General features: G+C 33.7%; 1 protein-coding gene across 1 annotated transcript; it reads left to right on the forward strand.

Annotated features, from left to right (window-relative positions):
- Positions 1–140: 140 nt before the first annotated feature.
- Positions 141–2,480, forward strand: LOC133172267 (ankyrin repeat domain-containing protein 46-like). Its single transcript, XM_061307123.1, has 2 exons — positions 141–462; positions 1,888–2,480. The coding sequence occupies exons 1-2, from the start codon at positions 152–154 to the stop codon at positions 2,183–2,185; spliced, it is 609 nt and encodes a 202-aa protein (XP_061163107.1). The 5' UTR covers positions 141–151; the 3' UTR covers positions 2,186–2,480.
- The last annotated feature ends 15,506 nt before the right edge of the window (positions 2,481–17,986 follow it).

Here is a 17,986-nt window from a genome sequence, read left to right on the forward strand (position 1 = left end):
GTTTGATGTTTTGGAGTAATAAACTGTGAACTGAAAAATCCTAACCCCTACAAATGTATTTTTAAACTTTTCGTTTCATTACGAATAGAAAGAGGATGGTATAATAAAAAGTTCACCGAAATCGAAATATTCCCCGTTATTTCCCGTAGAAATGTCAGAAAAGGAATTTGGCGCAATGGAATCAGCCAGTACTATCACAGAAGCAGTTCAGAATCAAAATGTGCATGAACTGTATATGTTGGTAGATAAGGGTGGGTATGACTTGAACAAGAGGGATAAAATGGGAAGAACTGTGTTATTCTTTGCTGCCTGTCGAGGAAATTCGGAAATCACTAGGATATTATTAGAAAACGGAGCTGACGCGAGAATCGTAGATAGGAATGGGAATACTCCTCTGCATTGGAGTGGTCATTGTGAGATTATTGACCTAATTGTTAGTTATGGTGGTGATGTGTTTGCAAGGTATATATCATATTAATTGAAATAATATTTTGTCATATGAATTTAATTGGGAAATTAATCAAGACATTGCATTCGACAAACAAACCAAGTACAAAGTTATGATGAGCAAGGGAGCCTCTTCCAACATAGATAGAATGTTCTATCGTTAAAATGATAAATGTCCTACGGACCCGGTTTAACAATAGAATGTGTTCCGTGTATTTTCAATGTAGCAAAGAAAATACGGGAGATAACTCTAACTCAGTGCATTTACCATGAAAAATCCCGAGAGTTCCGAATGTCAACATATGGTATTAAATTTGAAACCAAACGAGTAAAAAGCATTGGTGATAAAGTGTTGAATTCTTCCATTATATGGACTAAATTTTTAGATGAAAGGTATTTACAGTCTCAAAAAGGTTTGTTATGATTAATTTGACTGTTAATTTCAATGCAACTTCATTAATTTTCTCCAAAATCGTTTCAGAGCGATTCTGCAATTTTCTGCTACATTACGGGTATATGGGAGGCATTCTAACTGTGGTGAAGGCCTGTCCCGAGACACAGTTAGATTATTCTAACTACTTCCAACATTGTGAATTTCTTGGCCCCTGGGCAGGGGGTTCTGGTGTTAGGGTGGGTCTCTAATTACTGTATAGTTAAAATGGGTTAATTCTTTGAAAATCTTATTCTCTGCTCCTTATTAAGGAAAAAAACTAAATTCATGGTTATGATGAACAAGGATCACTAGGTGCATCTTTCAGAATTGTGAATTTCTTGGTCCCTAGCTCAGGGGGTCGTGGGGGTGCTCTATGAATAATGTAGTGAAAATGCATTGTATCTTTGAAAATCTTCTTCTCTGCTCCTGGGTATTAAAACATAAATAAGTATGGTAATGATGGTAATAATGGTAAGCATGGTAATGATAGGTAAGGGTGCCTCTCCAATAATTTTATTGCCCCCAGGGTCAGGGGTTCTGGTGTTAGAGCAGGGCTCTATTGATTATTTATTGAAATTGCATTATTTCTTTGAAAATCTTTTTTCTCTGATCCTTGGCATTTAGTTAACAAATTAAATACATAGTTATGATGAGCCAGGGTGCCGCTTCCAAATTATGAATTTTGTGTCCCCTGGATAGGGGATTCTAGTGCTAGGGTGGGGTTCTATTGAATATTATCAATATATAGTGAATATGCATTGATTCTTTGAAAATCTTCTCTGCTCTTAGGTATTCAGCAGACAAACTTAGTGCATGTTATGATGAGTAAGGGTGCCTCTTCAAAAATTATGAATTTCATGACCTCACAGTCAAGGGTTCCTCTTTCTCTTGGGCAACATAGCTTCATCTATCAGTTTATTTCATTTTAGTTATATTTGTATGGATCCTTTATAGTGATGTATTATACTCAGGTGACTATTAAGACCCTTGGGCCTCTTGTTTTTTAGGAATAAAGCAGGATTGTTACCCAGACATATGGCAGCAAGAAGAGGGGTCTCAAAAGATGTCATTCAGTTTTTTCAGCGATTAGAAAAGTCAAGAAATGAGGAGAAAAAAGAGAGTTTGTCTGTTATTGTGACTTCCTTTAAAGAAATCCATGAGGAGCTGGGACCAAGGTACACAATTCTGTTCATTCTTGGACTCCTTTTCATTGTTCTTTACATCACCATTACTATTACAGGTATATCCAGACATTTTGAGACAAGGAATCCAATCATTGTGGAGACTCAGAGTATTAAACTTTAATTAGAGAATGAGATGTCATTTCCTTGAAAACTTATAATTTTTATGTTGTATGCTGCTAATGATGTTATAATTTTTGCAAAGATTCTTTAAAAAAAGTTCTTTATGATCATATCCAGTACAATAAAGAATTGCTGTATTACCAAAGTAATCAATGACAATTACAGACAGTTAAAATGATATCTTCGTCGTGTAGTTAATGTATTATGATGCTTTGATTAACCAGATTTTTTGCTTCTTTTATTATAATGTATTCATTCATAAGATGTTATATTAATTTAATAAAAGCATACTAGTATTTGTACTTCTTTTAAAATTGGTTTAATCATAAACTACATTTTACTATTTTGATAATCAAAAAGAAATCAGAAAATTTGATACTTCACACACTTGTTATGCTTTAAATTTGTGACCATGATTCACAGAACTCTTAAACTCTCTCTCTCTCTCTCTCTAGTCAAAGTCACTGTAGTGTTAATAGTTGTAGACTGATAATGAGAATTGAGAGCTGAAAAAGGAGCATTGTACAACTTGAGAAGTTTTATATTTTGGTGCCTGAAAAAATATTTTCTTATATTATTGAAATGGTATGGTGCACTTGATATAATGGTCTACTATATAGTGCAATTAAAAACATCCAAAATATTTCAATATTTATATTTAATTAATCTAGCTATATGAACAAATACAAATTATACCAGTACCTGGCAAAAATAGTCATAATCATCTGAAACAAGATCAATGAAATTTATGTGTTTTGCATGGGATATATAGAGAATTATTGAGTGATCATTGAAAAAAATACAGATTTATATCTACATTGTATTTGAACCAACTTAAACCAGAGAAATCTGGAATGGGTTATTTTCTTTTGATACCAAACTATACTATTATATTAAAATCTTTTGGGTTTAACTTGGTCTTTATATCAAAAATTGATTATATACATGTACTTCTGACAGTTATCCTATTTTCCAGAAAGACTTTTACATGGGGCTATTATGGAATTCCATATACGACAGCCAACTGCTTACTGCCAACTGCTCACTGCTTACTGCCAACTGCCAGCTGCTTACTGCCAACTGCCACTGCTCATATATGATATTGCATACTTTGTTATCTTTTATATCTTGAAAGCTAAATATGGAGTATCTGAGCTAAAAAAAAAAAATAAATAAAAATACGAGATTGAGTGTAGATAAACATTTAGTGTAGATATTTACGTTCAAATTAAAATTTTCACCAATTTTGAACTTGAATAACCTCAGTTTAAAGTCAATTTAACTATAGAAACATGAGGTTCGGGGGTCCCCCCCCCCCCCCTGGAATTTGCAAAGTTATTAAATGTATATGTGTATAGCAAAGCAACTAAAAATGACCTTGGACCCCCTTGTTTGCTTGTCAAGAATTTTTTTTGTCGGGGGTGCATGTCACCCCCTGGAAAAAATTTCTGGATCTGCGCCTGATAGGGTTTATTCAACCATGCTTATTATAGTCATATATGGCGTATTATTTTTTAAGTTCAGACTAACTCAAATTAAAAAGATCTTTCTATTTGTTTTATTACTTTCTATAAAGATAAGACTTTCCTGTAAATTACACAATTTTAATCAATCACGTTTCAAAGGAATCAAAAATTTAAAACCATAATCAATTTATTTACAGACTCCGCATTTAAATAACAGACACAGTTTAGACGTTGCGCACAGAATTGGGGCCCATTTTGTAACGTCAAAATAGCATCATTAAAACGCTTAAAGTTTACGTCCAAGTGAAAGTACTGAAACGTAATTGTAATTTTCAGTAATATTTCTAGTATAAATACATATACCAAAAAAATGCTAATCCCAAGACCTTTCTAAAAGTTAATTTTTCTATCGTACAAGTACCCCCCCCCCCCCCCCCCTCGTCAAAACAGCTACAAGGTATTGAATTATTTGCCTGCAAGGGAATGTGGGAATTAGATTTTTTAAAAGAGGAAATTCTTTCCTTGCCTTTACAGTTCCTAAATCCGCTATTTATTTTTAATCATTGTAAGAACTACGCAACTCTCGATTCCCGTCTACATTTTACACCCATTTAATTCAAAATTCATGGGATTTTGGCCATTAAAATTTGTTTGAAAGCAAGGAAAAGTTCATTAGTAATGGATTAATAATTCTGGAACCAATATCAAAAATTTTAATTGCTCTTATTTTCACCTCATTTCATAAAGGGGGGGGGGAGAGAAAATTTTACCGATTGAAATCAGGCTTTAAATCATCAGCAAATTTTCAAATACACATGGAAATGGATAAATAACCTTTAAATCTCTCCATATGTTTAACTTATGTAAAATTCAACAAATTTTTTTCAGATTGACAAAGAACTTTTTTTTTATTTGTTTTCTTATTTGAATTTGGTAATAAAATACATGTGACTATTTTTGCTGTTTTTAGTCTGTAAACATACCCCCCCTCCTCCCCCTGTGAAACAACAAAACCTTTGCTATGAATTCGTGAAATATTCATAATAATTGTAAAAAAGGAATTGTTGTTTTGCGAAGGGGGGGGGGGGGGGGAGGTATAAATATCCGTGTTCCGTTGATTTGTATAGTGATAAACACAAGTTTTACCAAAATTATATACTAACTCTTTAATTTCTCAATTAAGTTATGTTTTATGAAAATTCACATAAATATCTATATAAATATGATGAAAAAAAATAATTCAAATATGTTAAATTTGAAAATTGAGTTGGAGGTAGGTCGCAGTTCTTTTTCTTGCAATCAAAAGATTTATTCGAGCATGCGTATTATAGATGTTAAGATATCAAAATAGGCAATATCATCTATAATCATTGACAGTTGGCAGTAAGCAGTAAGCAGTTGGCTGTCGTATATGGAATTCCATAGGCTATCCAAAAAAAAAAAAAAAGGCACCAATTTTTTTGATAGCGTGCATAGCCTAGTGGTGTACACTGAACTGTTTTTGTGTTTGGGGTCTTTGGTTCAATCCAATCAAATTCCATTATATTTTTTGTAATTTTTAAGACTCACATGCCTATTGGTTATGCAATGTGGCATAATGCTATTATGTTGTTGGATTATTCATTCATTTATTTCTTTGTTTATAATTTATATTTTATTTTTATATTGTTTAATTAATTATTGTTTATTATTTTATCTATTTATTAAATATTAATTCATTTACTTACTTACTCTCGTATTTACTTTTTTTATTTTATTTTTATTTATTTATTTTATATCTATTTATTTATTTATTTATATATATTTGTTTCTTTGTTTATTTATTTATTTACTTACTTACTCTCTCACAAACTTATTTATTTAAAATGTGTATTTATTTATTTATTTATTTATTTATATCCATGTACTTATACTCTCTTTTAAATTTATTTTATTTTTATTTCTTTTAGTTGCCAATACTATCTTACTTATTTTTAATTTTTTATTTATTTATTTTATTTTATTTAAATTTATTTTAATTTTAAATTATTTATTTTATTTTTTATTTTCATTTAAAAGAGACTTAAATGAGCATTCTACAGTAGTAGTACATGTACTACTGTGTACTATGCCCATAGGCTCTCCTTGAGCTTAATTGTCTTAAAAAATATATATCAACTATACTATGAATATATTAATGTTTATAGTATAGTAGATTGGTTTTGTTGTTCTTGTTGTTTTTGTTTGTTTTGTTTGGGTTTTTTTTTTCCAACAATTAACCTGCGGAGTGCTGAATGACTGTGTCTAAAAAATATGAACAAGGAACGATAACTCAGGAAATTAATTTCCATTGAGGCATAAGCGGCTGAATTAAAAAAAAAAGAGAGAGAGAGAAGAAGAAAAGGAGTGTGGTTGTTTCTATTCTTATTGCAATAGAGTTAAATAGATAAAAAGAAAAAAAAATTTAATTTGAAGTACAGAAACTTAAAGATCAGCAAAGAACTTATTTTCATTTTTGTTAATGATAAATGCGGTCTCTGAAAACATTATTACCAAGAAGACAGGAAAGGTATAGAGTTTGACAATACAATTATTGGCTCTATAGGATCATGCATTCAGAAATTATTAGTTTAAGAATTTTGGCAATACATCCTTCTGGTCGAAATGCTGGGGATGGAAAAGAAAATATGCTTTAAGGAATTATTAACGTAATTCTTAGAATTTTGCTGTTCTTGAATCTCGATCGTCATCTTTAGTTTAAAAAATATAGATTAGTAAGTGTATGGTTAACGTTATGTCCCTGTTTTTTAGTATAACTACGAACTGTTAACGTGGTTAGAATTTTTAGCCATGATGTTGGGATTACTACTTTGAAAATTTAATTGCTGTCATGGCCAGTTTCTGTCATTTCCAATGTGAGTAGTCGTGCATTGAAACTAAGTGATATTAATTTTCCTTTTCTCAACATTAGAAATGTTGACATATATTCATGGCTTCATTTAAAAATAATGTATCTATAAAATGAAGTTGAAAATTTACACAGAGACATTCATATGTAATGAAATGTGAAGATGACAAATGGTAACCATGCTCAAACAATACAAATTAAGAGCAGAGCTAACAGAGACCCCTGAAAACATCAGAGGTTGGATCATTCAGGTACCATGGAGGAGTAAGATAACTGTAGAATTGTAACTGTCTAAGATGGAAGTTTCTGACAGACATATATAGTAGAAGGTCCTAAAATCGACAGGGTCTGAATTTCGACGGTTTCATTATTTTGTTTATATCTCCTTCGATCTCCTAAGAATAAGACTCATCCTTGTAAACAAAACATGCAATTGCATCACCCACATGCAATCAAAATATACTTAATAACCTGTAAGTGAATTATTTCATAAAAGTTTTCAGACAAAAAAATGTCTTACTTACGTTAACTCACTTTTTAAAATATCTTTGGAATCATATTACCAGTAAAAGCTTGCAACACATAATTTGACAACGTCAACTGAAGATTCGTTGATGAAAATTACACAATCGTGTTATAGAAAAAGAGACCAAGACAATTTTATTTTGAGTTTAATGCAAACAATTTTTAGACAAAGTCGAGATGAGCTTATGCTATACCGTCGGCGTTAGCGTCGGCGTCCCAGGTTAAAGTTTTAGGAGCAAGTCCCATTCCCAAGTAACTATAAGCCCTACCTGGACCAAACTTGCATGGATGATGCATCTAGGGATGGACACTACCAAACTTGCTTCGGATGCTGGATCTGACCTAGATTTTCCAGATGAGTGACCAGGTTAAAGTTTTAGGAGCAGGTCCATTCCTAAGTAACTATAAGCCCTACCTGGATCAAACTTGCATGGATGATGCATCTAGGGATGGACACTACCACACTTGCTTCAGATGCTGGATCTGACCTAGAATTTCCGGATGAGTGACCAGGTTAAAGTTTTAGGAGCAGGTCCATTCCCAAGTAACTATAAGCCCTACCTTGACTAAACTTGCATGGATGATGCATCTAGGGATGGACACTACCACACTTGCTTCGGATGCTGGATCTGACCTAGATTTTCTGGATGAGTGACCAGGTTTAAGTTTTTGGAGCAGGTTCATTCCCAAGTAACTATAAGCCCTACCTTGACCAATTACTTGCATGGATGATGTATCTAGGGATGGACACTACCACACTTGCTTCGGATGCTGGATCTGACCTAGATTTTCTGGATGAGTGACCATGTTAAAGTTTTTGAAGCAGGTCCATTCCCAAGTAACTATAAGCCCTACCTGAACCAAACTTGCATGGATGATGCATCCAGGGATGGACACTACCACACTTGCTTCAGATGCTGGATCTGACCTAGATTTTCCACATGTGAGACCAGGTTTAGATTTAGGAGTAGTCTCGTTCCCAAGTAACTATAAGCCCTACCTGGACCAAACTTTCATGGATGATGCATCTAGGGATGTACACTAACCAACCTGCTTCGAATGCTGGATCTGACCTAGATTTGCCACATGAGTGAATTTTAGCCATATTTTAACCAAATTAGCATGGATGATGTATCTAGGGATGGACTTGCTTTGGATTCTGAATCTGATGTACATTTTCCAGATGAGTGACCAGGGTAATTTTTTTGGAGTAGCTATATAATATTATGGCCTGTTATGATTAAACTTGCATAGATGGTGCACCTAAGGATGAAAACTTCCAGACTTGCTGTGGATGTTGGAACTGACCAAAGTTTCTTGATTACCGGTACTAAACAGGTCAAAAGTTTTTTGAGCAGGTCTATAATTAAATCAAACTTGCATGGATATTGACTAGCAAAAAAATATGATGTGAAATTTGCCTTACATGTAGATAACATTCGTCGAGGTGAGCTTCGTAATCTTTGATTACCTATGTTTTAAGTAAAACTAAGAATTTGTCAAAATCTGAAAGAGAAAATAATGACATACCGGTAATATGAAAGCTCGCATTTGTTATTATAATATAAAGAAATTATCCAAATACAGACCATATTCACCAACTGCCCTCCATATCCCTACATCTTAATATAAAATGACAGATAGGCCTATTCGGTTTTGGGAGCAGTGAGGCAGTATAATGTGCCACCATTGTATTGAGAATGACATATAGCCAATCAAAGGCTAATTCTACCTTTGTTAGAATTAATTTCAGATTAAATTGCAACAAATTTAACAAAATTTACATCTTTGCTAAAATTTTTCTTTGTTTGGTCTTGCATATCGATTGATGACACAACCGCCGAAATTCGGACCCGGTATGGCAGCGCCCGCTGTTTACATGTCACTTTTTAAATGCATCGCATATGGTAACTAGTTAAAAATAATAAATAGAATTGCTATATAGAAAATACTACCCTTTGAATGAAGTATTTTAGGCACAACTTATTTTTGTGGATAATTGTTTATTTGACATATAAAATTGACACATCTTGATAGACTGTCGAAATATGGGCACTCAAGGATATACCAGAGCTAAAGATCCACCCACTGTAAAAACCTTGCAATTGACGGTGATGCTTTTTTGTTGCAGGCTTTTCTTGCATTATATGCATTCCTCGATTTAATGTATGGTATTATATAATTTGCTCCTAACTTTTGCTACTTCATTTCCTTTCAGTGGTTCCAAATTTCAACTTCCTAATCTGGCTTTGGAATGTCAGTTTAAAAAATTTCTTGTTCTGACATTCCTGTTATTCTCATAATAAAATGGGCATGTCATAGAAAATTCACATGTCGAAAAAATGTAATTAATTTTTATGCCCCCGGATCGAAAGATCCCGGGGGTATATTGTTTTTGTCCTGTCTGTCTGTTTGTCTGTTTATCTGTTTGTCTGTTTATCTGTTTGTCTGTTTGTCTTTTTGTCTGTTGTCAACTTTAACCTTGCCCATAACTTTTGATTGGTTGGAGCTATGACTTTTATATTTCACATGTGTATTCCTTGTGACAAGACCTTTCTTTGGGTACCATCATATTTGACCTTTTGACCTTGACGTTGGAGTTTGACCCACTTTTGCAAAATTTTATGAGACTTTAACCTTGGCCATAACTTCTGAACAGTTGGTGCTTGGGGTTTCAAACTTCACATGTGTATTCTTTGTGAGAAGGCCTTTCTTTGAATACAAACAACTTTGACCTTTTGACCTTGACCTTAGAGTTTGACCTACTTTTGAAAAACTTTAACCTTGGCCATAACTTTTGAACGGTTGGAGCTAGGGCTTTCATACTTCACATATGTAATCCTTGTAACAAGATCTTTCTTTGGATACCAACAACTTTGACCTTTTGACCTTGACCTTGCAGTTTGACCTACTTTTGAAAAACTTTAACCTTGGCCATAACTTTTGAACAGTTGGTGCTTGGGGTTTCAAACGTCACATGTGTATTCCTTGTGACAAGATCTTCCTCTGGATATCAACCTCTTTGACCCTTTGACCATGACCTAGGAGTTTGACATACTTTTGAAAAACTTTAACCTTGGCCATAACTTTTGAAAGGTTAGAGCTAGGGCTTTCATACTTCACATATGTAATCCTTGTGACAAGACCTTCCTTTGGATACCAACCACTTTGACCCTTTGACCTTGACATAGGAGTTTGACCTACTTTCAAAAAACTTTAACCTTGGCCATAACTTTTGAATGGTTGGTGCTAGGGCTTTCATACTTTACATATGTAACCTTGTGACAAGACCTTCCTTTGGATACCAACAACTTTGACCTTGACCTTGATGTTTTACTTACTTTTAAAAAACTTTAACCTTTGCCAGAACTTTTGAACAGTTGCAGCTAGGGCTTTCAAATTTAACATTTTTTATCTTTAGGCCTGGATTTTGACTTGCATTTGAGAAACTTTAACCTTCGCCATAAGATGCCATACGGGGGCATCAGTGTTTCACAAACACATCTTGTTTTTTTTTTGGTTAAATATTGTCAGTAAAATATGAAATATATATTTATAAAATATAAAAAAGAAATTAGATAAGTGAAACAACAGGCATGAGAGAGATAAAGTTCTGTAGCTAGGAATAAGCAACCCCTTTAACCCTGTAATGCCTGTCTTGAAACCTTCGTCTTTGTTGGGTAAGCTGAAGAACCCATAGACCATTCCATATGAAAATAATGGCCAACAATATGTACTAAAAAACATCAGTCAATATTTGACCAAATGACAGGTTGTATAATTTGCAAGCAAGGTCATTGTATTGACCATAGCATTTGCAAAATGTTGACTTTTAATGAGATTGTTGATACCCTTGTATCATCAACTTATCTATCAGTAGCCTGTGTAAAAAATGTTTAGAAATTGATTGTAAATGTGCTTCAATTTATCAAATCAACTGGGAGACATAAACACCAATTGCAGGTAATAATGATATATTGCTACTATTTCCTTTTAAACTTGTAACACAAGATTTGATATGTTTGCAAGCCAGGTATAAATTTCCTTACATCTGGCTTGAGCCTGGGGTGAGTAAGATGACTTCACAATGAAAATTTTCTCTATCACAAAAAGCAAATAACATGATGTCATGCTGCATTGTAGTACCTTGAAAAATCTTTTTGATAGTTTGAAACACAGTTGTTGGACTTTAGTTAGCAAAGAATTTATTTGGATACATAGGAAATAAATTTATTATCCATGTCAAATCAAGGGCATACAAATCAATGTAAGAATGAACATAATCATTGTTAATTGACAAAATGCCGTTCATATATCTAAGTGTCGAAATAAAGGCATGAGGCTTCTAATTTTCAAGTTGAAGTTTTTGAATAAATTTTGCCTCCAAAGAACATACATGTAAAACAGGTCTGCTAATAAAGGGGGAACAATTAGCACAAACACAGGTTGTTGGATGATGGTCTCCAAAGACTACATAGATGTTGTCAATGATGAACTTGAGCATTTTTTCAAAATCAACATCAGAGCATTTGTGTAGAATCAGAATGATTCCCAACAAAGTAAGTTTGTAGATTACCAATCACAAGATAGGAAAATTTCTACTCGTCTGTAGATTGCCTCCAGCTCTGCTCTTCTCCACCATAACCAGCATGATGACTATTTGACAGTCTGAATTCCTGTTCCTCTGTACTTTCCCGTGATTTCCAGAGCTTGCATGGCCCACCAGGTAGACTGTGCTGGGAATCCTCTGCAGCCAATGTCCACAAGAAGCACTCATGCACTCCATCCTTTGCTTAAAATCTCGAATGCCAGATTTGGTATTTTGTTTGTTTTCTCTGGTAGACATCCTTATGTTTCTCTTCCCTGGTTACAGTTAGTTCCACCATTGTGATTTGTTTTTGTAATGAAAGTTGGGCAGAAGTTTGTATAATGGCTGGGAATACCAGTTGTCACTTGGTCTACCTGGATCTTTCAGGAAACTGCTGAGTTTAGGATGGATTTCTGTTTCTGGGGTTTAGTGACTCTGATGTTTCACCTTCTTTCACAAAGTTAATGAATTGCGTAGTTCTGTCCCCTCTTCTTCATCTGTTTCTTTTCAAGTGTATCTTTCAGCTCTCTAAGTACTAGGGTAATGTATCCACCTGTACTTGTCTTCTGTAAGAGCAATATTACAAGATGACAAACTGTTCCTATTTACTGCAAAGTTCACAATTCAGGGTTTCCATAAGACACAACTTGTACAGATTTGTTGTTGATGGTAGCAGAACCTACACAAATCTTAGTAGGAACTGGATGTATTGTGGTTCCATCCCCCAGCTTTCTCTCTGTTGCCCATTTTCATTTACTCTTCTTCCTTTTTCGTATCTCTGCTTGGCCAATCCCATGTTTCTCTTTGTGTAGCTCTTTCTCCAGCTTTCTGCTTGTACTTCCTATTCCCTGCCTCCCCTCTGCTATTGGGCCCACTATATCTGCACATTTCTGCTTTCTGCCTGATGGACTGCATGACCGACTGACTACTTCCTGCATGTTTTTACCTCAATTCCTGCTCTTCTCATCTTTTGGGTCTTTTCAAGATGAGAGTTAGCCTTGCTTTTGCTATCTTGAATTTTTAAAGTTTTAGTCGGCACCATTTGGGTCAAACTGAGATTCAGAGCCTTTCAAAGTTGTCTCTCTTTGTCCCAGTCTGAACCCCCCAAATTCTTTGGAAAATTTATTCATTTGTTACCAGTCATTATGTCAGGCTGAGAGGTTAATTTAATAAAAATACATACGCATTTTTTAAAAAAGAAAACCTTTAGGCCAGGTAAAATTAATCTTTAGATTCTCATCCCCGCCCGCCCCTCTCAAAGTGCCCCGCCCCATTGTTTTTTATTTTGCTTTTTGGGTGCCAAACGTATTATTTTCATGTATTTTTATTCAGCAAGAATCTGGGTCAAAATTTAAGAGTTATCTCCAGTCTGTATTAAAAGTCGCGTGGCGCTATTTATAGCAAAAAAACTATGTGAAGAATGGAGAAAAATCGGCAATAAAAGCAGTTTAAATATGTAAGGAAAAGATAATTTGTTAGTAAAGAGAAGGCAGAAAAGCAAAAATAACATATAAACACATCTAGATACCATCACTCGCATGGGCAAGTTTTTAAAGAGATTTTAATCAAGTAAAAACAGACGAAGAAAATACACATGGTCAAGTTTTAAATAACGATCTCCAGATGTATGTGATTTTGCATTAAAAAAATAAAACATCGTCCAAAGACTTTAGAGAATAATAGTGCTAAGGAAATGTTAAATCTTAAAACTGTTCAGGCCTAGGCTTTTCAGTAGAATATTTTACAGATTTACACAATCCTGTTTTGCAAATATGATGTATTTTAATGTCGAACATGTCAAGTCTCAAGAACGACTGAATGTATCAGGATAGTGTAAATCTGTGATATCTGTATATCACACAGAACAGGAGTTGTTGGTAAAACTATAAGGTATTTGGGAAAAGGCCGATGAGAAAACATGCATATGCAATTTATTAGGATCAGCACCTCATTTTGTTTGGCGTGTGCCGTATCCGTGTACTTGATAATTTGTTAATAAAACTAACGTTATATATATTTTTAATTTTCTATAACAAGAATCTTCTGTAGATATTTAAAAGAATATGAAAACAATAAAATCTATTCATATTCATTTGGCATTAACATACTGTAAAATTTACGTGTACGAATGTTTTGTTGATACTTTCAATTAAAAAATAAAAAATAAAATCCGCCCACCCGCCCCAATTTTTTAGCAAATTAGGATGAGAATCTAAATTTTAAATTTATATGGCCTTACCATGATTGACAATAGCAAACTGTCGAAATACTGGTCATTCTTACACAAACTTGCATACCACTTGATTCTATTGCAAAGAAAGGGGAATCCAAAACTGACCTTCAAAAGTTGTGCATTCTTGTGTAATTTTTCAGCATAAATAATCTTGTAATAACTTTTTATTTCAATGTAATGAAAAACTAATGTATAATGTATAATGCTCTGCAGTAAACATATTGTAAATGTATTATATTTAGTGTTTACAATATTAATTGGCAGAATTTTATTAATGAACAAGTTAGATTTGATTTAGCGCATTTCTGAATGTTCTTTACCTAAATATATATAGAGACATTTAATCATTTATTTCAGTCAAATCAGTAGGATACTGTTTTTCAAGTACTATTAAAAAAGAATACACAGCCAACTGTAAAACAATTACAGTATTCTGTAAATTTCAATAGGTACAATATTTGTTCAGTAAATTCTCTCGAAATATGGAATTGTTGTGTTTATTTAGTCCCCCCCCCCCCCCCCCCCCCTTAGTTGGGGATTTCAACTCATTTTGTAACTTCATATTGAAATGATTTTTCATTATTTTACAGGTTTTCCATTTTGCCTGTTTTGGTGTAAAGGAAGAGATGAAGTTGCTATAAATTCTGAACAAAAGTAAGTATAATGGAAGTTGTCGCAAAATAGTAGTAAGAAATTATGTCTGAATATATCTTCATATAGAAGTAACACACATAACGGGTAATTTCTGGAGTTTAATTTGATTATGCAAAGGCGGTGCTAAGATTCAGCTTGAGATGACAGAAGTCTTTGATTCAGCAAAATAACTCGGACATGGACAACTGCAGTGATTTTCCCTAGTCATCTTTTACTAGAAGAAAGCTGAATATTTAGTTCACTTCAATGAAGTCTGGAGGAGCTTATGCTTTACCATCAGTGTCATTGTCACAGTCAATGTCATTGTCCTAGTTTTTGGATCAGAGTTGCGAGGATGATACATCTAGTATGTTTCATTGTAGCAGTCAGGTTTTAGATACTGCATTCTCCAGTAATCTTTTTCAGAAGAATGACCCGGATAATGTGTTTGGAGCAGGTTAAAGTTTTAGAAGCTTTCTCAAGTAACTAAAAGCCCTATGGTGACTGAACTTGCAATGATGATGCATCACCATTGTGATGGTGAGGGAAGGGAGATTTTATTGGTATACTGGTGTATCATGATTTTTAGTGTGCAATGGGTATCATGATACAGAGACTAAAATACCAGTATTTAGTATTTAATAATAAATTCCAGAAATAATTTTTTTGTTCAAACTTTTGAATTACAATTAGTGGAATGGTAAAACAGTGGCATTCCAGCATCCAAACATGCTTAATTAATGTATAAATAAAAATGAAAAAAAAAAAATTTAAGTTTGTTTCCACAATAAATTTGTTAGAAAAATTATGGAAATTCATTTAAAGTCATAGTAAAAATATCATGGTATTATATTATCAAGATATTTTTGGAAAAATTCGTGATATACCCCCCCAGTATAGCAATGCAAAACTTTAGGCGATACTTAGCCTTAATGATGGTGGATCTGACTTATATTTTCCAGACGATTGAACTGTTGAAGTTTTTGGAGGAGGTTCATTCTAAAGAAGTGCGAATCCTGCCCAAACCAAACTTGCATAGATGTTATAACCAGGTAATGAAATAAACTTGACAATTTTTCATCCTGCAAACTACTTGTATTACACAGTAGATAGAAGATAATTTAAGATTCAAGAAAAAGTAATGGATTGTTATGTCACCTGTTCAAAGGTCAAGAATATTGGCATGCCAGCCTGTTTGTGTGTGACCTTTTTTTGTCTCAAATTGATTATTTCATAGGCATAAAAATACTTAACAGCAATGGTGAAAAATTCAAGATTTTTCTTATAAGAACATGATGGGGTCCTGTATAAAGTCAGTTTTCTAATGTGGCTTACACTAAGTGATGTAACTCTGCAGGTCTTAATACCCATCTTTTCATGCTTTTTCTGAGAAGGATGATGCTATTTAAAGGAACTGAATTTTTACATATCTAAGTTTTGGAGCATTCTTGTACATATCTTCCTATTTTGGCTGACTCCTGAGAAATTGATGGAAAATTTGTGTAGTATAGATATTAATTTCCTATCTGCTACAATAATATGAACTCCAGGTTTATAAAAATTAAAACTAATGGTGAGAGAAAAAAAATCCAGGAATAGGAATTCCATGAAAGGGAAATATACATGTATATAAAACAAAAAAGGAAAAAATTCCAAACATGCATTGCTGCTTATATTCTTCTATTTGCATGCACATTTGCTTTTATTTTGATTTAAGCACTGAAAGCAGATTTGAATCTTGTGCATTCTCGTAAGGTCTAGGCACAATATTTAAAAATATTACTGTATTTCCTTGAATCAAATACACTGTATATGTGTAGCTGAGTTATAAAAATAACCATTTTATTAGGTCACCTGAGTCACTCAGGTGACCTATTGCTATCTGTTTTCGTCCGTCGTCGTGTGGGTGTGCGTCGTGCGTAAACTTTTCACATTTTCTACTTCTTCTCAAGAACCACTGGGCCAATTTTCACCAAACTTGCCACAAACTATCCTTGAGTAAAGATGATTCAAATTTGTTGAAATGAAGGGCCAAGCCTTCTTCCAAGGGGAGATAATTAAGAATTAGTGAAAAATTAGTTTTATCTTTTAAAAATCTTCTTCTCAAGAACCACTGGTACAGGTAAGATGAAATTTGTATGGAAACATCCTCAGGTAGTGTAGACTCAAGTTTGTTCAAATCATAACCCCTGGGGTTAGGGTGGGGCCACAATGGAGGATCAAAGTTTTACATAGAAATATATAGGAAAAATATTTAAAAATCTTCTTCTCAAGAACAGCTAAGCCCTGATCGCTCATATTTATGTGGAAGCATCTTCAGGTAGTGTAGATTCGATTTTGTTCAAATCATGACCCCCGGGGGTAGGGAAGGGCCACAGTGGATGATCAAAGTTTACATAGAAATATATAGGAAAAATATTTTAAAATCTTCTTCTCAAGAACAGCAAAGCCATGATGAGTTATATTTATATGGAAGCATCCTCAGGTAGTGTAGATTCAAGTTTGTTCAAATCATGACCCCCGGGGGTAGGGCGGGGCAACAATGGATGATCAAAGTTTACATAAAAATATATAGAAAAAATCTTTAAAAATCTGCTTCTCAAAAACAGCAAAGTTGTGATGAGTCATATTTATATGGAAGCATCCTCAGGTATTGTAGATTCAAGTTTGTTCAAATCATGACACCCATGGGGTAGGATGGGACCACAATGGATGATCAATGTTTTACATGGAAATATATAGGAAAAATCTTTTAAAATCTTCTTCTCATAGACAGCAAAGTCATGATTAATCAATATATGGAAGCATCCTCAGGTAGTGTAGATTCAAGTTTGTTAAAATCCTGACACCCCCCCTCCCCCCCCCCCCCCCGGGGTAGGGTGGGGCCACAATGGGGAATCAAAGTCTTACATAGGAATATATAGGAAAATTTCTTCTTCTCAAGAACTGCAAAGCCATGATTAGTCATTTTAATATGATCAAAGTTTTTCATAGAAGTACATAGAAAAATTCATTAAAAATTGAAAAAATTCTTTTCTCAAGAACAGCAAAGCCATGATTGGTTATATTTACATGGAAACATCCTCAGCTAGTATAGATTCAAGTTTGTTCAAATCATGACTCTGGACTCCTGGGATAGGGTGGGGCCACAAGGGAAAATCAAAGATTTACAAAAGCTTCTTCTATCAGTTTATTTTATACTCTATGGATCTTCTATGGATTGTTGTTTTATACTCAGGTGACTGTTAAGGCCCTTGGACCTCTTGTTGTATGTGCATGTGTAATTCTACAAGTTCTTAAGGAGGAATACTACACCAAAATTTCATTTAATGGATCTCTAAGACATCTCATTTGAAATATGGTTGCAGCATGGAAAGATTTATGTTATCTCTTCATTATTTTATATGAATTTTTTTGTATTTTTCAAAGAAAATGTAATATTGTTTTATTTGAAAATAAGATGCTTTAGA

Source organism: Saccostrea echinata, unplaced genomic scaffold, assembly GCF_033153115.1.
Source record: "Saccostrea echinata isolate AGI-Se365-2 ecotype Australia unplaced genomic scaffold, CSIRO_AGI_Sech_v1 ptg000054l, whole genome shotgun sequence".
NCBI lineage: Eukaryota > Metazoa > Mollusca > Bivalvia > Ostreida > Ostreidae > Saccostrea > Saccostrea echinata.